At 40.2% G+C, this 25993-nt stretch overlaps 1 protein-coding gene across 5 annotated transcripts in view; it reads left to right on the top strand.

Annotated features, from left to right (window-relative positions):
* The first annotated feature begins 3815 nt into the window (after positions 1–3815).
* Positions 3816–25993, top strand: part of fstl5 (follistatin-like 5) — a 170362-nt gene continuing 148184 nt past the window's right edge. For 2 of the 5 annotated variants that reach the window (XM_069701742.1, XM_069701745.1), the window contains exon 1: positions 3816–4482. In XM_069701742.1, the coding sequence (XP_069557843.1) occupies positions 4460–4482 (23 nt within the window). In that variant the 5' untranslated portion in view covers positions 3816–4459. The remainder of the gene's footprint in view (positions 4483–25993) is intronic. The other 3 variants (XM_069701744.1, XM_069701746.1, XM_069701743.1) reach the window with 2 other exon arrangements.

Here is a 25993-nt window from a genome sequence, read left to right on the forward strand (position 1 = left end):
GAAACCTTTTGTTTTCATACCGGGTGAGCAAATGTCACTGAAATCAATAGGCCAGAAACTGTAAACTCCTCTCTGTGTTTTACAGTATTATCTCCTTAGTTTCAAACCGGTCTCCAGTGCTGAGGGGAGTCACTATTATTAGTTTACTGATTCACCGAGTACTCGAACACTGGTGACTCAATGGCTTGTGCAGTTTTAACAATATCATGAAGACATCAGAAACATTAACTCGCCACAAAAACTGCAGCCAGTTGCAGAGAGAAGACGACACAACTTCCTGCTCAAGATGTTTGCAAGTAGACCATCAGTGTCGTAACTCGCTCCTGTCACGGTGTCATGTTTTCTTTTACGTTCTCATTTCACACGTCTTCACTTCCTGACCACGCGTCTTCCCACCCTAAAGTGTGTACAGCTGCGTTTCATATTGCATATTTTTGCTTTTTATTTTTTTGTATGTTCTTCAGCCGGCCTTACAAAGTTTGTTGCATGCAGTGTGGATACAATTTCGACATACTACTAAAATGAAAATACGCTAAAAAAAAAATGCGCTTAAACTTTGCGTCGCAAGACGTAGCGCGACATTTGAATTAAAAGGAAAAAGGATGCAATTTGGAACAAGTGCTACGATTAAGGTTACGCTTCTTTTTAATGCCTCTTCTTTTTCTTCTTCTTCTTTTTCTTCCTCTTGCGAATTGCAACCGGGCAGAGCGGTAGCGCCACCAACGGCCTTCCTTCATAATACGACTGGATACTTTTTGGCATCCTACATTTCACATACTACGTATTGGGACATACTAAATCTTTTTTCTGGCGTACTAAACAGTTATGGAATTATTGGAACACAGCAAACTCGATGTTTTTCTCCGTAGTCGTTCCTCGCCACTCCCAGTATTAGTCTTCCTGTTTTTTTGTTTTGATTCTGCTTTTGCTCTTTTTTTTTTTCGTGCCACCGCAGCCTCGTCTATACATGTTGTGCTCTTTCAGTAAAAGACTCCTGCTTTTACTTTTTCCATTTTAGAGTCGTGCATTCGAGTCCCGTCCGTTCCTGCCAATGTGTTGCAGACATAATCCAGACAACATATCTCCTCTTTCATAAACATGGTTTAAAACTCAGAGTTTCAGCTTTACAGACTGATTAAAATGCTGGAACGACCGCATGTTAATTAACTCCAGCCGTCTTCCCTACTTTGCTTCTAAAAACAAAGTCCAGTGAACTAGAAATGTTGTGATTCCAAAAAGAAATATTCCGGTTTTTTTGTTTATTTTTACAGAGCTAAACTCATCTTGCATTGGAACAGATTTTGCGCTGGGACAAACCAGAAAATGTGTAATTCCCTGGGAAGTATGTAATGTGCTGAACTACAGACCGGTTTGAGACGCAGCCAAGGTTTGTGTTTGGTGCTGTTTCTTCCTTTGTCTGTCCAGTCATCGTGACTAATGCTCGAATGCCGCACAGTTCCTTCTGTCTGTTTCCCACTGCTACGAGGGGGGGGGATGTGCATCGCTTCTTTTGTGTGCGAAAAGACCCGAGCGGGCACCAGATGTTTAAATAAACAAACAGTATGTATGTGTAAAAATGGCATTAACTATTACTTGCAACCATTATTTTGCAAGGAAATACTGTAAATATAACGTGACAGAATGAGCGGTGGGAAAAGTAGGCCTCAACACGCCAAACAATGAAAGTAAATATATAAATAGTGGTGGTAAACAGAATTATAATACGCCAAGTACCGCCTGTAGTATGGCGCATAATGTAAGAAGGTTACGTCTTGAAGTGTAAATGGAAAAAGAGACATTTGAGATAAATAGAAAGTAGGGTAAACAATAAGCTGCACAGAAATACACACATGAATAAGTTATGATTAAATGCATAAATAACTGCATTTACATACGGGACAAATATAACTTTTGATGCCCTGTAAATGAGGTACACATTAATGTATCAGGGATGTTGATCTTTTTAAAAGACGGTTTTAAGGGTTCTGGTGAAAGATCTCTGTGTGCACAATTACTGTTCGCTCAACTACAGAAGTCCTGGTTGGATTTAATGGTCGTGCTGTAGAGGAGAAGCTGTGATTTATGTATGACTTCCGTCTTATTTTATGTTCTATTGCTCATTATATGATGATTTATGTGCCACATTCTTAAGTAAAAGGCAATTTTTCTCTCCTCGAATGAGTTCTGTTTTAATGTAATATAGTTGTATATTAGGAAGGAAAGTTTTTTGGAGCATGATGAGTATACTTTTTTGAGGTTTGTGGTTTTTAATGTAACGTTGTACTGTATGTTTCTAATGTACGGTTCTCAAATACAAATCTAACATGCTCATTACTGGATGATTTACATTTGATGAAAATTTCTGTTTCACCAGAGGGAAGTAATTTACATCCCACTGTCTGACGGCTATACTTGAAAGATTAATATTGTAAATTAAAAACCTGTAAAATATCTGAATTGCTATACATTGAACTACCCAATAGTTTTTTTTTTTTTTAAATACTCAAGAATATTGTGTAAGTCAACTTTATTGTCAATCACCATATATACAGAGATCGAAATATTGTTTCTCGCAGTATATATATATATAGTGCAAAGATTGTTTCACTTATATCAGATGTGACATTTAAATGCTGCAAAAAATGGTAATGCAACTAATTAATTCACATTTGAAGGTGCCATGCTTCATAATTAACACCTTTAGGCTTCTTTAATTATGTTTTGTGAATTATTATTTAGATTTATTCAAGAGTACGTTTACAATTGCAGTGTCTTCAACTATAAATCCATGCAGGGTGGACACCTTTGAGCGTGACACAATAAACAACAACTACTACTGTTACTGCTACTACTACACCAACAGCTACAACTACTACAACAACTACCACAACAACAACTACTACAATAACACAATTTTTCTTTATTAAGATTTCATCTTCCCTTATGAACAGTACTGGATGAAGATCACTTTACTGCTTTACGAAGTAAAAGTACTGAAGTAATATCAGCAAAATTAACTTTAAAAAGTTTAAACGAGCTCATTATGTGCAATTATTATTAGTATAATTAAGGTATAAGCAGCAATTTAATGTCACACCTGATCCAGTTCGAGCCGCTTTTGACAACTTAATAGACTGTTTTTTATAGTTTGATCTTTACCAGTAGTCACACTGAAGTGGTCATTAAAATTTGAATCCATAAAAAATTAAGGATGTCAGAACTATAAGGTGGATAATTGATTTTTAGTGCAATGCAATAGAGTTCAAGCAGACCTATACGTACATTACACTTGCACTCAAGTGCATTAGTTTAGACAATATACTTGCAACCATTAGCTAAAAACAGAAAATAATAATAATTAAAAAAAAAATTTGATTGAAGAAACACTTTCTTTTTTTTCCAGGCTGATTTTCTGTTTACACAGAAACCAATTACATCATAAAGAAAAGAGGAAGAAGAAAAGAAACAACATTAAATACATTTTCCTCTTAAACAATATTGCGGTCATTCTCCCCCACGTTTAAATCACCTGGAGGTCACGCTGCACCGGAGCAGTGTGCTGATGTAGGGCTGAATAAATGGAGGATACAGCACCTTTTTATTCACTACTCCATCACTGGAGTACGCACGAGTATATGTGTGTACATACAGAGCATGTGTGTGTGAGAGAGTGAGTGAGCGGGGCAGCCGTAAAGAAACCCAACACACACACACTCTCTCTCTCTCTCTCTCTCTCTCTCTCTCTCTCTGTGTGTGTGTGTCTCTCCCCTCTCTCGCTTCCCTTTTTTTCCTTCCCGGTCTCAGTCAAGGACAGTTTCGCTTTGGCACGGCGGGTCTGAACAGCTCCACGTTCCCGTTCTGTCAGTCTGTCCTCGTTTTCTTTGCCTGTATACTAACGGGATATTTTTTTGTAATTTTTTTTATGATTGGTTCGTCCCCCCTCCCCTTTCCGCTTGCTCCCTCCCTCCCTCCCTCTCTCTCTCTCTCTCTCTCTCCCGTGATTGTATGTAAATCCGGTCGGGAGTGAGCCAGTAGGTGAGGGTTGGGGCTTGGTGGCTCCTACCTCGGTGGCGCACACGAGACCCGAGAGCGGCCGAGGTGAGATCGCTGCGCCGTCGGAGCTGTCCACTCCTGCCGTGGTGCTGAAACTCCTCCTGCACGCTCTTTTCCCCCCCCGCCTTCGCCTTCACTGTAACGTTGATGTTATTTTGGGAACAGGATTAACAGCCTCTCCTTTGGCTGCTTATAGGTGCAAACTTCTCCCGGGGACATCTCTCTCTCTCTCTCTCTCTCTCTCTCTCTCTCTCTCTCTCTCTCTCTCTCCACAACGGAAATTATACACTACACCACTCGTGGATCTGACCGAAACCCGAGATTATCATTAATCACACTTTGTTGAGAAGTGTCTCTTCAGTCCGCCTCACCTCTAAACTCTTTGTTTTTTGGATTATTCTCCTGGATGGTTTACGTCTGGACACACAGGTAAGAGAACACGATCCCGGTGTGTGTGTGTGTGTGTGTGTGTGTATGTGTGTGCGTGTTTGTGTGTTTTTTGTTGGACCAATTGTTTAAACCCCCCCCCATATCCCGACCACTCCGGGCTTCCACGAGAGCCCCCCCCCCCCCACACGCACAGACGCGCACACCACCCCTACATCCCCCCCCCTTTTCTATGTCTGAGACCACCAGTTTAACCCTCATCATCGGTGAGGCGCCACAACTCTTTCCTAATAATCCACCAGGTCACTCAGAAAAATATCTCCCGATCTACTGCCTCGAGATTTTTTTTTTTTCCATTTCAATTTACTCCGGGAGGCTCGAAATCACCTGCATACATCTGGGATACGTCTGAAGTTGAGATTATAGTTGCTGTAATTCTGTCACTGAAGCACAAACAGTCCCCCCATTGTACCACAATCAATGTTGTTTTTTTTTTTTTGGAGAGGGGGTGTGTGTGTGTGTGGGGGGGGGGGGGTCCCCACGTTGCCCCAGAGCTTTTAATTTATCCATCGTAGTACTTAGTGTGTTATTTTTTTTTTCTTTCCTTGGCACGCTAATCCTTGAGTGACACCGTTAGCAGCAGAGGGGATTATACTTTTGTTTTTCATCCTCAGTTTTGCGCCTGCACTCGTTGGGCTTTATGTTACAGACTCATGCGCCGGAGATGGCCATTAAACTGTGTTGTTTTGCTGGTTTGAAAATGTATTGGGGGGCGCGCGCGGGAGGTGTGTGTGTGTGTGTGTGTGTGTGTGTGGGGGGGGGGTTGTTGAGGGGAGGAGTCACATGCAGGCTCGATTTAAAAAAAATAAAAAAAAAAAAATACGATATTATTTATCTCCGCGACGGTGCAGCAGATGGAGTTAAAGCCAACGTAAAGCCAGATTAGGATATCGCTATCGATACGATTTGGATTTACAGCTTGCAAACCCCCCTTTAGAGGCTTCAGTAGAGGGATGCAGTGGAGTCATCGGTGTTTCCAGCAACATAGGAGCCAACGCATTGACAGTAGACACAATAGATTTAGCAAGTTTTAACATTTACTCTCACGTTACCAGGAGACAAGTCAACAAATATTAGCAGACACATGATATTTAGTGTATTAAAAGCAGTGATGGGATGTCCATTTACTAAGTACTGTACCGGTTTTAAATGTGACTTTTCTTTGGTATTAAGGTGGAAAACATGGCGTATTTTTTTTTTTTTTTAACCAAACCTCAATTAAACTAATGCATCATCATTAAGGATAATAGAACGGTGTGACACTCATTATTTTTCAATGGCTGCTTAAATGTTGATAAAAAAAATACTTTCATTCTTTGACTTAAGTAACATTTTCAATGCTGCTTTTACTGTTGTTATTGTCTGGCATTCCTTTTCTTTACTGAAATGATCTGAATACCTTCTCCACCAAGAACTATAAGAATACTATGATGACTTTTTAGCCATTACCCATTACGATGGCTTCCTCTTTGTCGAGTTATTGTGCTTCTGGTGACACCTTTACTCATTGGCACTACTGTAAGTGTCACAAAGATAAAAACATTTTTTTTTAAAAGGCACAAGAAGAAAAGAACGCGCATGTGTTAATTGTACTTCCTCCACAGTTTGGATGTCCTTCTGTAATTCATTAAAGGCGCCAACAATGCCAATCACATTCCTTCAACAATTGCAGCAGTAATTAAAATTCTCGTGGAGAAAAGTACGAACGCTATGGAAAGCATGCAGTTTGAACGTTCAGCCATCTGTAGGGCCGTCTGAGATTCCGACTTCAATCCCCTCCTTTATTTCCTCAATGCATTCACTTTATCTGTCAGAGCTCTTTGAAACCACCAGATATAATCTATTTCCAGTGGCGCATTAGATGGATCTGTGGATCTGGTTTTCAAGGCTGCAGTCGCTAATTGATTCTCCACTTGAATGCGAGCCAGGGACCAAGTAATGTATCATTTATATAAGTTCTATATTACATTGTGGGCAGTGGGGGATTACTTGATAAACGTGCAAGTCTTAATAAATAAGGAGGCTGGGCTGCGGAGGGATGTGGAGAGCGAGATAAGACAATGCTCATTTTCAGAATGACTCTGCAGGCTTCCTGCACCGAAATGATACCGATGCTCTCAGTTCACAGTCACGTTCAAACCCACGAGGAAGACAGATTATTTCAAAAACATTTCTCCTTCCCTTCCTCAACACCAAAACCAGAAAAAGTCTCTCCATTCTTTTTTTTTTTTTTTTTTTTTTAAATCAAATTACACCATTTACCAACAGGTAGAGGTGCCAGCAGAGCAGGTACAATGTTAATGGAGCTGCACTGCTTCTCATTACAATGCCTTTCTTTCAGGCACCGCGGGGAGGCAAAGACTTTTGAGTCAATAAGGCTTTTCACTGGAAGGAAGGGGTCGGGGGTAAAAAGCTGGGAAACTGATTAAAGCGTTTCACATTTGAGAGGAAAAGCACTCTCTGTGAGGGTGTGGGCGCTCAGTAATGGTGGCTGGTGGTGGTGGTGGTGGTGGGCAGATTTGGATGACGTGACAAGCAGTAAAAACCTCCAAGCATACAGCTGTGAGAGGCTGCATATGTTGGGAAAATTGCGCTGCCACCGTTTATTCCATCACCAATATTCTGCACTTACAGTGGAGCACCTGAAGTTTCTAGGTAGGTAGGTAGGTAGGTAGGTATATACTTTATTAATCCCCGAGGGGAAATTTTTTCGCCACAACAGCATACATACAGGAGCAATAATAGAAACAATAGAATAAAATAATAATAGAATAGAATAATATAATAGAAAAGCAATAAAATAAAAAATATAAATATAAATATAAAATATAAAATGCACAGTACATACAGTATATATACAGTACATTAAATATCTATATATATTATATACAACAAACCAATAAACACAGTCAACATATATATATATATATATATATATACATACGGTACAGTATATATCTATATATATAATATCTATATATATAATATACAAGGGCACGACGGCGCAAACGTTGGGGGGGTGATAAAAAAAAAAAAAAAAAACGTAACCCCGCCGGCTTCTTCCAAAGGTCTCGATCGCCAAAGCTATTCTATTTGTGTGTCCAACAGAGATGTCCCGACTGTGACAGAACACATGCTGTAATTACATATAGTTAAAGACATGTTCTAGTTGCTTTCAGATGGAGACATACGCAGATTAAAAAAAAAAACACTTTTTCAAAGCTGTTTTTGATATTAAAGGGTCCTTTCATCCAAATGATATTTTAATTTTTTTTTTTTTTTTTTTTTTTCACTTGGTATCATGCAGACGCGAGCCGGGCTCGTACTGTCACTCACAGCTTCAGTTTTCTTCGCTGTGAATACAATGTGGTGACTCGGCTCGTTTTAGCTTTTGCTAAACCACTCCGAAGGGCGGACTAATCGGCGACCCGTGTCGGTGGATAACCACGTTTGTTCCGGCCCTCTGTCACTGTGATTGGACGGCTGGTGACAAGTGTAACGTGAAAAAAATAAAATAGAAACAGTGAACGTTTAGCGCTCTGTGCAGAATAAACGCCTCGTCAAACTGCTGCCGTTCATTAAAACATTTTTTTTTTTTTTTAAATATGCCTTACTCGGGGAAAAAAAAACAACGATTTGGTGGACAAAGGCCGTAGGTAGTTGCAGCGGTGGCAGAGTGGCAGACGGTTTCGGCGCATGCTGATTGGTTAATATTAACCCGAGGGCCACGTCCAGTAGGATGGAACGACTGCGAGCGATTCCCTATGGAGGGTGGCACCAAGCTAATGACATACATATTTCCGAAATGTGTGCCTTAACCCCAAAACAATAAACATAAATTAAATGTTATATAGAAAAAAGTTCCAGTAAAAACTGTCTGTGTCGTTTATCTGAAGTAATGAGTGCAATATTTGTGTAAAGACACATTTGAGTTCTTTCCTCGTATTGGATGTTGGAGTAAATTTCTTGGAGGGCAAAGGAAATCAAAGCGATCGGCTTGGCTTACAAACCTACAAACACCCAGGGAGCTAAGTAACAGAATATCTTCTGTTGTCGTTTGGGCGAACTCAAAGAAATAGTTCAGTCTTTGGGGAAATCTACTCTCTGGGTTTTGTTCTTACAATGGTTCAATGAGCAGATTGAGTGTGAAGTGTGGTTCCAGTTCTGCCTAGTTAAAGACTGGAAGCGAGGGACAACAGCTGGCCATTGTCCAAATATTCAAAGTATTTTTACCAAAACCTCTGAAGCTCACTTTTTTTTTTTTTTTTGTTTTTTTTAAAAACAGGTTGTATCTCATTTCTGGCTTTAAATGTTATATAACAAGCAACATTTTGTCTGTGTACCCAGAACAATATCTTCACAGTTGGCCTAGCAACCACTGACAAGTCATGGCACCTAGCTGTTGTTGGCCACGATATAGCCCCTTAACACACTGCATGACACCATAAAATTTTAGGCGTTTTGGAGCATTAGAGGACTTAACAGATGTAATTTTGAACTTTGAAAAGAGTCGGCCCAATACTTATCGTACAGACACCTATTTCAATCTTGCCTAGAAAAATAAGCACAATCCCCAGAAAAATCTAACTATTTGTTTGAGTTGAGTTTTTGTTGAAAGAGGCCCATGTGTACTTTCTGGCTTCACAATCACTACAGTGCAGTCACACCTGAGAGTTGCCCATTACAACCACAGTGACTCATCTGGAGCAGTTTAGAGCGTGAAGCACTTTTCTAATGGTCCCAGTACTCTTTGTAAGGTGTTTACTTCTTGAATTTTCCCTGTTAGGCTTGAGTTTGACCGGCAGCTCTCGGTACGGGTGGCGACCGTCTGCTTTTCTGCAGCACGTCGGGTTATTTTAACACAGCTTTGGAGCCACATGTGAAACTAAACAACATACTCCACGTAATAGACATGGTGACGTTCTTCATCAAGGATTCGTGCACGAATTTCTGCATTAAAACCTCATGAAATCATCAGGAAGTAACATGAGTCTTTCATTTACGATCTCGTACGTGAACAACACTTTAATCAACTACGGTGAATACGTCATCAGATGATTGATGATCATGATGAATTCTTTGCAAAAACATTTTGGACCGCTGAACCAAACTCTGCAGCGCAGTGCACATCGTGACATCATCGTGACATCATCGTTAACTCAGCATGAGTTCATCATTTTTGTGGCCCCTAAAGAGAAATGGTGAACATTTGATCTATAACTGCAGTAAGTGCTAGAACGTGCTTGAATAATTAATGTCAGACCAAATGTTTTTCAATTGTTGTGATGTTAGAGTTATTATGTTTGTGTCTTATTCATAGAAGCCTGCAGGTAAATGAACAGACCCCAAAATTGGCCAATCAAAGCACATAGACCAAACACTGTAGTCATCAAAATCTCAGCAGTAGCTTGATTGTGGCCCTTCAACTGAAGTGGTAACACTGACAAGTGGTCCAAGAATTCATCATTTATAATTTTTAATAAATCATAGTCATTGACGGTGTTCTCACCTCAAGTTAATGCTGAAATTAATGTGTTGTGAATGAAAGACTTTGAACTCATGTTATTTCCCTGATCATTCAGGAGGCATGAAGTCATGCTCAATTCATGTATTAATCAAGCGGCGACCAGCAGTGACGTCCCGCCTACCAACAGCCGTAACCTGACTGTACCGCAGGCCTGTCAATCAAACAGACACGCCCCCTCAAAAACACAGCTTTTTGAAGTTTATTTTCTCATTAATGACGGGGATTATTTTCAGATGGACGGCCAGAAAACTAATAAGAAGGAGCGACTTTAGCTAGCAACAGCGAGACAACTCGTGGGGAAATTTTATTGACTTCGAATTGTATGAGAGAAGTTGAATGGGAGTCCATGGAGCCGGAGGCTTTTTGGAGCCGACCTCTAGTGGCACTCGGCGGTATCGCAGCTTAAGGCACTTCGCATCCGCCTCAATTATCAGACCCGGAAGCTACGAACACTTTGTATATACAGTCTCTGGTATTAATTCACGCTAATTCACCTACCCTTACCGCTTAAAGTGTTACCGACAACACTGATGCATGACGTCATCTGATTCTCGAGTGGTTAAAAATGTTTTTAAAAAAAAATCAGTTATCCAAAATACCATCAAATATTTCAGTATGTTTTGATCCGATAATTGTTTGTTTTTATGTTTCATCCTTCAACAGACGAGCACACCACGGCACTGACACTTGTAGCGTTGCTTTCCCCTTATTTCATCTCCCCGTCTTCCCACCCTGAGCTGCGCTTTAACTGCTGCCAGCTCCCATCTGAGTCTCTGCGTCTGTCTTTGTTGTTCGCCTCCTCAATGCGTGGAATCTTTATTGTGCAGCACACACTGAGGTATGTTATTCCTTTGCCATGTTTAGGAGACGCTACCTCCTGACATTCTTTTCTCCCGGCAAGCAGGAGTTTGTTTGATGATGTGAAAAACATATCCCCCCCCCCCCCAGATCTCTACAATGTGCACGTAGCATTTCTCGTTTTATAGGACTTCACTGCTGCTTGGAAAAGATGCAAACAAAACCACAAACTTCTTTTTTGTGAAACGTTTTTTTTTTGTTTTTGTTTTTGGAAACACGTGTAGCAGACGAGAACGGTTTGAATGAAAGATTATTTGAATGTGTTTAACTCGCTGTAATGATGTGCAGGAATTTCCACTCCCGTGTGCAGTGAAATCAAACTGGCAAACATTTCCGCCGGATCGTATTTCTTATTCTTTTGCTCCGAGGATCAATACAAGCTAACAGTATGAGGGCCTCCCCCCCAGCCCGTCTCCTGACTTTTCAAACAGCTCTAGATTTTCTCAAGCATGACCTCCTCCACTCCACGTCTTGATTGAACTCCGAGTGGATTGTTAAATTGTTATTGTCATAAGCCATTTCGTCTGGCAGGGCAGAACAAGGTTTTCATGGCTGCTGGTAAAAAAATAAAAAAATAAGAAACAGCGGCTGGGTGAAATATTGAGAGGGCTCTTTGGCAAGACCATAATAGAAGTAGTGCAAACCTTAAAGGGTTGAGGGGCAACCCACCGGGCTCCGGCTATCGGGCTACTTTTTTAGTTTTTCCTCTAATCCTGTCGAGCACACTGATGGCGAGTGTGGTTCGAGGCGTATCTTTGAGTGGGTTCGAGGTGTTGGTGGTGTTGGCCGGAGCCAGATAGGAGACGTAATAGTCTGTTCCTCGGATAATGACGGCGTTTGGTGGGAGTGCATGGCGGTCCGAGAGGCGGGTGTCGGGGGTGGGGAAGGGACGAGGAGGAGGGGGGTGGGGGTGGCGGGGTGGGGGGGCTGTTGTAGCCAAGCGTTGCATTTTAACGACACCGCAGGTCGCAGTTCGCCGCCGCCGCCGTCGTGGCCAAGTGTGACGGCACTGTTCCGGGCGCCGTATACGGTAGATCAGATCGGCCTGATTATGTAATGATTGTTAACAATCGGAGAGTGTGTGCGTGCGCCTCTGACTGCCAGGCCCCTTCTCCTGCAGTGTTGTAGCGACAGCCTGTACTTCCTGACATTTGAAATGGGTCTATAAATTAAACGCCATAAAAAAAAAGGAAAAGTCAAGGTCCTTCCTGCCTCTGCCTCGTATGGAGAGACTCCGCCGATCATAAATGATTGTAATGTGGACTATATAATGTCCGAGTCCCTGTCAAACCTTTGTCACACGCAACTTATTGGCCCACTCCCGAGTCCCTGCACATAAAGGTCCTGTTAAAAAAAAAAAAAAAAAACGACCCATGGAAATATTTAGTGGCGCTCGCTCGTGCACTTAATTGTTAATAATTGTGGGTTTTTTTTTAGGGTACAACTGGAAGCTGATAGTGCACGGTTAAGGTTGCTATTAATCCGCAGATGTTGTACCAAACTCGACAGAAATCCTGCACATGACAAAAGAAATATAAATATATATATATATATATATATATATATATAGAGAGAGAGAGAGAGAGAGAGAGAGAGAGAGAGAGAATCGCTTCATTTTCTTGCTGGGTGTTTTTTTTGTCTTTCTTTTGCAGAGCTGTGATGAATAATGGACGCGCACTTCGAGGGAAGAATTAGTTCAAATTTTCATACAGTACAAACTGGCAGCCGGGTCTGGACACACTGTGCTATCTGGCATGTTTTTGATGACTGCCCGGGTGGATGAAAAGACATGAAATATACTCGGAGAAAAACTTTGAGCTTCCTGGAAAACAGTCCCATAAATTTCCCTGCAAGTTTAAGCTGGTATTAGATTAAGTTGTTTTTTTTGTATTCACTCTAATCTCTTAATAGAATAAACCCTCAAAAACTTCAAGTACATTGCCTATCTCTTTGATTTTAATGATTTTTGTTCAAATTGAGTTAAAACCAATGAAAAAAACATTACTTATTGACAAAGCTATCTCCCTACAAAGTCCATTGAGTAGCTTCTTTCGGGTCTTTCGCTCGTGTCGGACATTTTTCTTCCTCAGCGGATACAGTTGTGATTAAGTCGGAGATGTTCAAGTTTTCGTCTTCAGGACCACTTCAAAGGAATCGTTTGACATTTGAGGAAGTAGTTTTGCTTTTTGCCAAGACTTGAGAAGATCGATACCACTCTCATGTCCGCGCAATGAATACGAAGCGACCGCTAGCAGCAGACAAACACGAGGGCAGGCGGCCAAAATGCTGATGCGGGTAAAAAAAAGACTGAAAGTTCTGTCTTTGCAGAAATACAATGTCATATATCCAGTGTTTTTTTTTACACAGGGTATGAGTGACAGGCAAAATGGTGTATTTCGCATGCATTTTCCTTTTCTCTCCAGTTGTAAATATTTGTGTCTTGGAAAAAGAAAAGCAATTTACGCCTCCTGTTTGGTGCGTTCACAAGTTAATGTTCGAGGGGCCTGAAGGATCGCTCAGTCAGTCTCATTCAGTGATCATTGAAAGCCTACAGCCATAACACAAAACATCACGCTGAGAACAAAGCGGGCTGCTAAGTTCGAAAACACATCAGAGGCTCATAAATGTTCCAGTGGCTGACCAGCTGAACTCTGGTTACCCTCACGCTTCTATTAATGTCTTTCCCTGCTCTAAATCCCGGCTCCCGCGGCTTCCAGTCTCACACAGCTGACATCACTTGTGATTCCGACGGGGAGTCCCTTCGTGAACCACATTCGGCGTGCGACTAAGTGAGACGCCGGCGTTCGGAAAACGGGGAAAAACCCTGCCTCTGTGTTTTTTTTGTTTCTAGCCAACCGTTGTCGAATCCCAGCCGAAGCGCTATGCTCCCCGAATGCAGGGATCATTGAAATTCCACATCTGATTTTTCAAAAAAAAAAAAAAAAAAAAAAGATTTGGACTGCCTGCCAGGATTTATAGCAGATTAACTTTTGAAAATGATTTAGCTCTCGGGCTCAGCAGTCGCTACCAGGGCAGAAAAATAACTTTTTCTCTCATCCTCCCATTTTCATCCTCGCCGGCTCACATATTCCCCAAATACACTAAATATTCCAAACATGCAAAAAAATAAAAAAATATGAGCGGTTTTGTGTGACCCCAACTGTGGCAAAGCTGAGTATATCCACAAGAAAAAAAAAGTTAATTAGAGGTTTTGGGTGTGAAAAGAGATGATTGACAGTCATTTAGGCATAAACAAAAAAAAGGGGCCAGACGCAGCAATATATGGGGCATTATTTTACATGTAGGCTCGTAAACACGATCCCGGGAAGCATTTGTGACGTCGCCTCCGTCGGTAAATTGTAACCGCGGTTGCTTGGGGGATTTAGAGAGGAGACACAATACGCCAGCAGGAGTTCAAAGCTCGGTGTTATCGCATTTTATTTTTTATTTTTTTTTACGCGTTTGGATAATATCTGAATGACACAGATAACAGCCTCATAAAATGGATGGCGGATAATGAATTATGTCATCACAACGCGCAGCCAACGAGTTTTACACGAGGGCCCATCTCCGTTCTTTATCTGTCGTCTGGTGGCACCGGGATGCACTTTGCCGTTATCCGGCTGGCATTTGGAGCCGGGGATATATCGGAGCGGGTGGTATCCTAACGGGGGGGGGGGGGGGGGTTCAAAAGGAAGGCTGTCGACGGTAAAAGTAGCACCTTCTTTGAACTCGGTATGGCGGTTAACTCAGAGGCTTGTAAATGCAGGGACTGAGATTTGATTGATGGAGAGGTCTTGAATGCATCGGGCCAGTGTCTTTGAAGTGCTTGTGCTTCAATATTGTAACAAGTTGTCAACATAACAAGTAAATATTATCATCTTATATTGTAGTTGCGATAATGAATGGGTTAGGAACATTGTTGCCAAATATATATCATGAAACGCTCAAATTGATCTATAGTTTGGTTTCTAGTTAAGAGGAACAAGTCCAAGGGTCACGCTCCTTTTAGCTCCGATTTGGTCTCCGCCGCCTCCAACAGAAACATCTACGGTCACACGCTAGTTGCTAACTGTGTCTGTCCGCTGTTTGGTGTGGAGGAGCAGTCGGCATTTGAAGCAAAAATAATGTTCGATATTCACTGGGAACTATTTGGCTATTATTAGACGACAGCAGTTGCATTAACTGAAGAGTTTTCACGACCTAACAACTGTTTGAAAATTAAAAAAATAATAATTATAACCCATCCTTTGTGCTGAGTCGGTATTGTAGAGTGAATTTGGGGGGAAAACTACTGCCTGCTACTGCTCTTGGAAACAACGTTGATTACTGCAGCACCACTGAACCAAAACAGAAACAGTTGTGGAGCGCAAATCTAAAAGAATGAGCTGAAAGGAGCCAAAACGCTCTGCTGCAACTTTGCGCAACACCTTTTAGAGTATTAATAATAGTATTATCAGTGGTATCATTAATTACTTAGTATTATTAATCAACTTATGAGGAAGCTACTGGTTAGCAAAGCATATTGCAGAGCTTCTGATAATATGTCATGCTCTTCATCAGCAGATGGAGTGACAAATATTGCTTTTTTTGTTGTGTTTTTTTGTCTGATCGCTGTTGGGATTTCTTGTCCATGTTGGCTTAAAAGTTTTACGTTCAAAGTTAATAGTCCACTTTTGGAAAGCACACTTGACAAATCCATCTCAGCCACGGGTCAACTTTGTGTTTGGAAGATTTGAGTGTACTTTCCATGTGGCACCATCACGGCCGTCGTAGTGGGCGAGTCCTGCTCCTGTTCGCCACCCCCAATGCCCCATTCTCAAGTAATGAGAACTTTTTATCAGCAAGGTAAACAATAGTTAAACATCGTTTGATAATTTGTCCACTGAGTGTATAATGTCGAAGCCTGGTAGTAAGCTTTTTAAGGCTATGTTCAAAGAGCATGAAATCAGTGGCATGCTTCATAACACACACACACACACACACACACACACACACACACACACACACACACACACACACACACACACACACACACACACACACACACACACACACACACACACACACAGTCACACCACACACACACACACACACACACACACACAGTCACACCTGAGAGCTGCCCTGGACAAGTGCTGCTTTTATCTTCTGCTCACTGAGCAGCCCAACTCGAGCAAATGGGAGTTAAGTGCACCTTTAGCAGTGAGTAATGAGGTAGCAGCAAGTCACTAAGTCACTAAGTCAGTCACACGCATACTTATCCTTTGTTATTTTGGGACGTGTTTTTTTAGTTTAATCTCATCAGTTTATTTTGCTTAAACTTAATCTCGTATGCCGGCATCCCTTCAAAATGAACTTTGATTTAAATTTGACAAACAACAAGAAATGAGTGTGATCATTTTTTTTAGTAAATACGTTTTTTTATAAGTTATATTATTGATTTTGTTTAGTTTTTTGCATGAAAAGTCTGAAATATAAACTGTTTTCCAGAAAGTATGATTAAATAAAGAAATAAATAAAAAAATGCGCAACAAAATTTAAAATGGAATTCCTATTCAGAATTAATAAAATATACATATATTATTGGTCTGATATTAAAGAGAGGCCAGATTGCATCATGTGGAAATATCTTGGAGTTTTCCCGCAATGACACTCGCTCAGTTCCAACAACTGGCTTTGATGTGCTTGAAAGGGTCTTTTAAGTCCCAGTTATGTTTTTTTTTAAGCATTACTCAGTGGCTCACAGAAGACTGTGGTTGTAATTAACAGCTATGAACTGGAGGGTTACTGGACTCGTTCTCAGAAGAACATTGCCGGTTAAAAGGTGAAGACATTTCCTGCCGTTTTCATAAACCAGAGAAAACTAACCTGCCACTGTTGTTTATCATGACCAGAAGCAAGAGTTTGGAAATCCAGAGAGAAGTCTGTATCGGCGAAAGTATCCTATCCGTGCCACTTACCTTAAAAACAGACAAAGAAAAAAGTTGTATTAGTTGCAGTTTATCACTGTTTCTTTGTGGCAAAAGCTGTTGTCTCCTATGTTTGTTCAGCATCTCTACGAAGGACTTACTATTGAGTTTCTCCAAGATTTCGCAGAGGTTTTTTTATGTGAATGCTGCGAGCAAAAAGGCTTGAATTTGGTTTTCTCGGAAATTGTGCTGCAGTTTGTTAAGTTTCTTGTGATTTTGTGGCAGTAAAATTGCAAGATTTGACAAAAATCGTAAGAACGTTGTTTTTTTTTTAGATTTTCTTTAGCCACTACCTAATGAACACAGAGTTATATGGTAAGGAAGTTACAAAATGGTTGATGAGTCGTAAAAGTGACATTGTTTTTACAAAACAGAAAGTCTGTGACTGCAATATAGAAATCATAGGGTATCTTTTGCTTTGAATGCTTTTTTAATCGTTTTTCAACGCGCACAGGATGCATTAAAATGAAGTACAATCTTACAACCGGTAATGTGTAAAAAATGTCCTGTAATTTAACTTAATCTAATTCAACTGTATGACTAGACTGACAATTGAAAGCTGTGTTGTCATGATAAGATCACATTTTCCCATAAACCTCATCACTTCTGTTTTTTTTACCAGTCAACCAGCATGGAGTTTGTTTTGATGAGGAGAGGATGAAGAGCCTCGCTGACTGAAAATGAGAATATGTTTTCTCTTTTTTTTACAGAAACCCGAACCCTCAAGAGCTAGAGTCTTTACTGCCTCACAATACTTAACAGAGGTGATACGAACACCTACAAGTTATAAGAAGACAAAGCCAACTGGAAGCAACGCATAAATTAGTGCATCAATTATCTTAATGAATTATGTCATTAGCATAACTGGCCATATTTAATGTACCATAGTGATTATGGCAGCTCAACTGCCCCTTATTTGGACAAGAATATTTGAGACATCATTAAGACCACGGCAGGTTTGGACCTCAGCAGGTTTTTTTTTTTTTTATTTGGCTCGACTATCTGGACTCAATTTAAGCTCCACAAAGAAATCCTCCTTTCACAGATGAAAAGAAAGAAATAAAGCAGACTTTTTTTTTCTTCTCAAGTCCTTTTCAACTGCCTTTCTCATATCGTGGCAACTACTGCTAATTGCCATGCTGTGAAATAGCACAAATCAGAATGCAGCTAATAAAGTCCATACGCATTTCATCCGTTTCCACAGTAGGGGGGCTGTTAAAGAGGGGCTTTAAGGTGAGCCCGGCCGGGATAATTTGTGATGAAAACTCTCTCTTTCTGAACTTAAAAGTAAAATCAAAAAGGACCTGATTGTAATTCCCCAGCTGTCGCTGACCTGTATTTTTCACTCTTTTAAGCCGCAGTCTGTCAAAATTTGTTAGAGGCTGCAGCACAACCAAAAGGTCACGTATGACCTGCTCTGCGTAGGAACACGAGCTAAATATATTCAATGCAAATGCTTCTTCCCAATATGGAGATCACAGAAAAAAAAAATTAAAATTAGAGGCAGCACACAAAGCGGAATCCATGTTAGCTGTCAGCAGATACAGCTGCCAGCACAGCTGGGAATCTGCAGAGGAAGTGCTCTCGTAGCAAAAAAAAAAAAAAAAAAAAAGACGGCGTACATCCTCTCACCGAAACATCTGTCACCATGTCATTTCAGATGAATGGCCGGTGATTACACAATGACAGTTTTGTCAGGAGGAGGAACTCTGTGCAGATGACATGACGGTTCATGTCGCCACATTCTTCTGAGACAAAGGCGGCGCAGATGAGACGTCATGTCAGACTTGGAACTTAATACAAAAAAAAAAAAACATTTTGTCGAAGTTATAATCTGAGTGAAAAAAAAAAAAGCGGATGACCAAAATAGCTCAAGAGAATGGGGATTAATTCAGGGGACTAAAAGTTCCTAATGGCACAGTTGTGTTTGTGCTTCCTGATGAAGGAAATTAGATGTGCGGAGGAAGAGAGGGAGTTTAAAAAGGCAATATTCCCATCTCTAGAGGGAAGATATATTTCTCTACTTGTTTTCTCTGCTTTAGAAATAAATGCCGTTCCAAATGGAGCACTTGTGTACTAACACTCACTATTTTGAGTGCATAAGTGCGTTCAACCCGTCGAGTACCAGGATCCAAAAAAAAAAAAAAAGAAAAGAAAGGCTGGATACTTTCCGCCTTAAACGGTCACCATCTTGGCTACGTAGAGGAAGTGGGCAGTGGTGCAATTTGGAAACACAGCAAATGCGGGAATTAATTTAAATATTGAAGCTGCACAGCTTTTGTTTCTACATCAATGACCACAAAATAAATAACTTCAGACAAACAGTGTTTGCTTGACGTCGGAATACATATTGTACACAACTTGCAGCGGCTTGGAGGAATTGTATTTGACCAGTCGTGACCTTTAGAGTACTAGAAACCACACCTGTTTGTTCCTGAACCATCACAAAGTCCTGCCTCGGGAGCATAAAGCATTTCTCGGGGGGTAAAACCCACAACAGCAAGCAACCTGGAGGTTCATGCAGACAAAATACAGGGGGAAAAAATATAAATCTTGACTTTCTAGCAGCTTTTATTTCTTTATTTTTAGGTTCACTTAAAAGGTTTTCTGCTGAAAGGTAAATTGTTTTCACCTGTGCTTCACAGAATGCTGATTTTAAGAACATGCCATTCACGACAGCTTTCACATTTGCAGTTCTAAGCACCTGGTTTTAGTAGTTTTCTTCCAGGAAAAAAAAAAAAAAAAAAAAGAAGAAAAATCCGCAGCACACAGGAAGTCGTGGTTTTTTTTAATGTTTCCAGCTGCTGCAACAGCTTGCAATAAACAGAAGGAACCGGGCAGTTACCGTGAGCGGCGACAGTCGCCGTGACTCGATCCATGAAATGGCACAAAAGCAAAGAAACTCAAAACTTCATCAGTTGAACCTCGAAAGGAGCAAAATGTGACGGTACGGGCCAGAAAATGAAACAGACAAGTGATCTCTGGCAGCGCAGTGCCACAACTGTGATTATGGAGCTGCCGGGTTGTTGCCAAAAAAACAAAGCAGGCAGATCAGGACTGTACTTAGGCTTTACTGCTCAGCCATAAAACACCGTTATGAACCACAAGGAGTGGAAAGTAGCAAAGCAGTAGTTATGGTTTAAGTCTTTTATCTCATCACTGCAAAAGAGAAATACATTTTTTGGGCATCAGAGTTAACTATTAAAATGAGAAAGAGCAGTAGATGCAACAGAGGACATCGTAACATCCACTGACCTCGCATGCCAACGTGGAGTCTTGTCAACAACAACATTTAAAGCAATTAAAGTTCAAGTTTGACAACAAGCCTTGGAAATTGAAGTTCACCTCGTTGTCCTGGGATACGTCGGATCAACACCCCTTGACGACTGAATCCTCTGCATGGAATGAAAAGTGATAAACAAACGTTATCGTGTAGTTGAAAAAAATAAACGTCATCTGTTATAGTTAATGAGGAATTTTTTTTTTTAATTAAATTAGTTACTATTCAAAAAAGGGGTTAAATGTATTCTTTTCAGTGAAAGGCTTATATGTAGAACATAACATTCATTCTTTTGTTTCGTATCTTTTCCCTTCGCAGGAATACTTTCCGTCTACATCTGGCAAGATGCTCTTAAATTTTGAGCTCTCTTTTGGTTTGGTTCTCTTGTTTAGATTTGCGTCGCCTCTCGTCTGCCAATCAAATCAATTGCTCTGACCCAAGACGGTTGGCAATTGTAGTCGGATAAGACAAAGAGATATTTGAAAAGAGTCAATCAGGAACCAGCGACAAAAACCCGTGAACCGTACCTACTCAGTCCCGTTGACAGTTCTATCATCACTCAGCATGGAGGTGACCCGAATGTAAACTTGGTTTGAGATTTTGGGGGAAAATTTTTGTTTTTCCTTCACTGCAGTCAGCTGTGATCTACATACTCTGAATTTATTTTGGTTGCTGTTCTTTAAAATGAAAAGATTTCAATCTTAAAATCAAGCTATATTGAAGAACTTTTAGTTAAAGTTTGACAGTAATCAGTGTTGAGTTCTGTTTTTTTTTTTTTTTGGGGGGGGGGTCAGTTTTAAAACATTAGGTAGAAATTAAATATAATAAAATGCATTATTTTTATGGAGTAATCAAAAATAGTTACATTATTTATTACCTTTTAACAGGGTAACTGGTAATCTGTAAGGTATTATATTTTCAGTATAGTAACCGTCTCAACATTTGTGGAACACAACCGATTCAAAGAGTTTTGAAAACTATCAATCATGTTTTGTAGGGGTTTAAATAATTAAAATGAAAATGCACTGGATTGTTTAATGCTTTTTGATAATGGCTTCTGTGTTACCGTCACACACACACACACACACACACACACACACACACACACACACACACACACACACACACACACACACACACACACACACACACACACACACACACACACACACACACACACACGTTGTTTATTCCCTCATTCGGTATTTCTGTCACAGTTCTACAAAACGTATCACGTTACCGTTGTCTGTCTACTTACCGCTGCGTGCGTTCCTGGGCTTTCCCCGATTCAAACAGAAGAAGCGTCCAATCAGCTGTGAAATCGAAATCGTAGCAGGGCACATGGAGATGACGTAACGATCATGTGACCACTGGGCGCGACTGCAAATCAGGCTATAGTCTTGATGTCAAAATGTTTTAGTTTTAGTTTTTTTTTTACATTGTGTGAGAGGTTAGTGTTTAGTAATGACTAAGTAAAAACCTAATTAGGATTCTGTTGGTGTATTGTAAAAAATAATTGACAATCTTAAGGTTCAGAAACTATTCATTTTGTATTGTTCTGTAATCAACTAGCCTGGTTGGTGGGTGAGGAAGGCGGTGACGCCTCATTTATATAGTTTACTCCTTTATTTCAAATTGGAAAACATAATATAGGAATTTCTGAATTATATTATCAAGAAGGAACTGTAGAGAATGTTAAACTTCACAGTTTAAAACATAATGACGAGAGAAGAGAACCAATAGTACTTAAACTTTAAGAAATAGCCGAGAGTCAAAATTTGAGGCTCTGTGATCTTTTATAAAGACATTCCAGCAAGAAGTGTTGTCTCTTTTTGTTTCAATATATTAGGAGAACAAAGAGAATATTCTTATTTCTTAGTTTTATTTTTTTTCTAGAATCATTTTTAGAATTAGTTAAAGTTTAGAGTTTATTTAGTTTATTCCAGTTGAAGGTGGTAATGCACTGTGACATTGTTTGCCAACCACCATTAAAAACAAGAAGATAAAGAAGACTCAGTTTGGTTCTGAACACGCATTAATGCATTGTGGCAAATATGATGAAGAAAGGACTTGATTGCAACAAAGGGTGAGAGAGGGCAGGACATGTTTGGGATTTTGTTTGTTTTTTTTCCTCCCAGATTGATTTAAACTAGATCCTATACATACATTTGATACGGTATAAGTACCTCTCATCGATGTCCGCCATTAAACTCAAAGAAGAAGAAGAGGAATTTGATTACAGAGGAGGTAACTGCTACTTTGATGCAGTCCCCCGTCCCCACCTTAAAGACATTTTTGGTCAATAACCTGCCCTTTCAGGAGGTGAGCAGAATAATCATCACTCTAGCAACTACACACCTCTATATTTGGATAGCTGAGGCAGCATCATTCTTAAAAGATGACTAGAAGATCAGAGTCTGAAGCCTTACAGCCGATATACATCTCACTATTTAATTTATGGTTTAGAGCCTCTATAATGTACCTGCTGAGACTGGTAAAATAACACATTATTACACAAGCACCAATCTCTACCTACTCCTTGTAAAGTATAGGTCAAACATTAGATTGTCCTCTTCTTTCAGAGTACGGTGGGATTGCTCACTGTCTTGTTTATACCACTGACCAGTTTGTAGTTTCGCAGTCGATACTCTGCGTATTTGGCTCAAGGGGGAATCTCAGCAGCATTTTATGACGGAGGGGAGATTTTCGCCCCTCTTACTTCAAACACTCGATTTCTTTAAGCTGGTCTGAGAATATAAGCTCATAACTTTATTCACCAGCCAACTCCTCTAACCTCTAGGCAAGAAATGCCTGCCTTTATGAACCCACTTTAACATTTATGAACTGACTCACTGACGGCAAGTCTTGCTGAAAGATAACATACTATATGGTCTGTTTGAGTTGTCAAAGTTTTTTTTATTTTTTTTATTTTTTTACTCTTCCAGAGACACCACAAAAAAAACGCAACGAAACATTTTCGGCGCGGCTCCTCCAATCCTCGACTGTTTCATTTTCATCATATGGGCTACAGAGGCAGCTAAAGAGTTGCTAAAGACTTGATCCACCGGAATAACAAAAGCAGTCACGGGATGTAAGGAATTCTTTGAAAACGTTTCATACCGGCGCCATGCAGAGGCATAACATGAATACTCTACGAGATACTCATTCCGGCATGTTTGTCATTCACAATCGTCTTTCTGTTCCCTTTGTTGTAAGAAACTGCTCCATCTCAGAGATTGCCACAGCATTTTTTTTTCTTCCTAGTTTGTAAGGGAAGTACAAGGACCAAGCAGAGGCACTACCCAGAGGGAAAGAGTGCCGCCCGCAGTTTTGGACGTGCTTTGAACTTGAAGGAGTCCTTTATCAGTATACAGTGCTGCCGGGGATGTCTTGTGTGTGTGTGTGTGTGTGTGTGTGTGTGTGTGTGTGTGTGTGTGTGTGTGTGTGTGTGTGTGTGTGTGTGTGTGTGTGTGTGTGTGTGTGAGCGCAGACAGTACGAGAGGCTCCACGATAACTGCCAAATAAGACATGCTACGGCGGGGTGCTCAGGCAGCAAACACACAGCAGATGCTCCAGTGTTCTCCCAGATATCTTAGAAACAAACTGGAGTACTCCAACCAAATTGATCTGTACATAGAAATACCGCTGAGCGTGCTTAAAAGGGATCTGCCCACAGGGGGTCAGGGATGTGTCAGCTGAAGCATATGGTGGAAGAAGGGGTTGGGGTGGTGGGCGAGGGGGGCAGAGCAGTTTATCTGCTGACTGAAGTTCCCCTCCAGTGACCTCGCTGACAATTTGAATAATTTCAAACAAGTCTCCATAGGAAATCATTGCTTTACAGAGCAAACTGGGAGCAACCAGCACATCCCCGCAAGCTGAAACAGGCCCACTTGCCTCCGCTGCAATCTAATTTCTCCGCTGTATAGGTGGGCTTCATGTTTTACTAGAAATGGTCTGGTGAAGATAATATTTTTTCCTGTGAGAACCAGACATGGGAGTTCCATAAAAAAAACAAAAAAACAAAAAACAAGAAGGTTTGGCAAATCATCTGACATGAAGCTGACATTGTACTTTATTGTGTCAGATTTATACCTTCTGAAAGCCTAATATCTAAAGTACATCTTTAGTCCAGTGAACATTTCTGAGGATATCACAAAGAGAACAGATTGAGAGTAGTTGTTTACATGTCACTAAACATTTGCAGAAGAGTTTTGGTGTGACATTTGGCTGCTTTACTCATGACAATGCAGACATAGAAAAAAAGACTTATTTGAGCAAAATAAAACCCTCCCTGTTCATAAAATTCCCTTTTAGAGTACTCCTTATGCTTAAACTAAAGACACATTTCTGCCTCAACGTTTTCATACAGACAACAAAATGCATAATTTAAATTAAGAATATTGAATAAAACCTAAAAAATAATGAATAAAACCTGATAACGTCTGAGAATTTTAGCACAAGGCTGGATATACTGAATGGAAAGTGCTTGAATGAGGTGTTTACTATGAATTATTCTTTTATTTTTAATGACAAAATGCTCCTTAACTCAAATTAAAAAAAAAAGAAATCCAACTTAAAAAGAAAGGAGTACTCCTTCCACCACTGCGCGCTTCATACATTTGCATAAACAGTGCATCATATTTATCCGCGTTCCTTACATTGACCTCCGGCCAGCAGGGGCAGCACTGAGCAGTGTGAGGTAACAGTCCGTAGGTGAGTTAGCCGCACCAGTAGCTCACTAACTCTGCACAAACTTACATAAAGGTACGTGAAGCTACTTGAAGCTAACTAACTTTGTACATAAAAAAAACAAAAACCAGCTGGAGCCTGTTTACTAATTTTAACGTGGCAATGAATGTTAATCACCTTTAAGTGCTGTATGCTAAAAGCCTGCCATGTGTGATCAATATTTTTTTTTTTTACCTGCAAAAGTGCAGAGCCTATGATTTACAATGTATTTTAAAACAACACTTGGACACCCAACTGCTCTCAGGACATATATCTTAACACACCTCCCGAAACATGAAAATTAACGATAAAAAAAAAAAAAAAAATTGTGAGAGGCAATTTGGCTACAGTCACATCAACAGCTCTGATTTGCAGCATTTGCATCCATTGAAATACTGTAAGGGGAGACAGACCCCTTCTCCTTACAGCAGACAGGTATCCCAGCTGGGACCACTATAAATAATAATAAAATAATAATATTAGGACCACTGATATTGTCAATGTCCAAATCCAACTATCATTAATATGATTTTCCTGCTCTTGGAGATGACCGAGGGGACACTTCAAGTAGGTTACGTTTACTCGGGCTCTTTTTCTTGGAAGATTGAACTCATTGAAGTTAATTAGTTTTAAATCTTAAGATTCGAGCCTTTGGGGTCTGATCTTGCGTTGTAATTCTTTTTTTTTTAAACTTATCAGCGTATTTTTTTCTGATCTAAATGCTCTTCCGCAAGTAATAAATTGATAGCTAATGTGACAATACAGAGCAAAAAACGAGCAATTAAGAATTTCCTCCCCTTTAATTATATTTAAGCATTACTTAAAGGCACCGAAAACTGTACGCGATCATGACAAGTTGAAAGCATGCTCTCTCTTCACACTGTTAAGCAAGGCACTGAAGCTCGGTTAAGCACCTCAGCTCTGACTTTTTCCCCGACCTGTCCCCGGTTTAAATTTGCATGACTTGCTTACTGTGAAGCGGAGTGATTGCAGGAAAAGAAAAAAACAAAAAAAACCTCTTGCCTGCTCAGCAAAGTGGATAAATAACAGTGAGCAAATGGAAAAAAAAAAAAAAGTGTTTATTTTTCCTCCTCGGACTCTGGGATGGATAAAAAAAAAAAAAAAAAA

Source organism: Brachyistius frenatus, unplaced genomic scaffold (genome assembly GCF_029030835.1).
Source record: "Brachyistius frenatus isolate BFR_SWC_R1_liver_20210118 unplaced genomic scaffold, ASM2903083v1 Contig_38, whole genome shotgun sequence".
NCBI classification, from domain to species: Eukaryota; Metazoa; Chordata; class Actinopteri; family Embiotocidae; genus Brachyistius; species Brachyistius frenatus.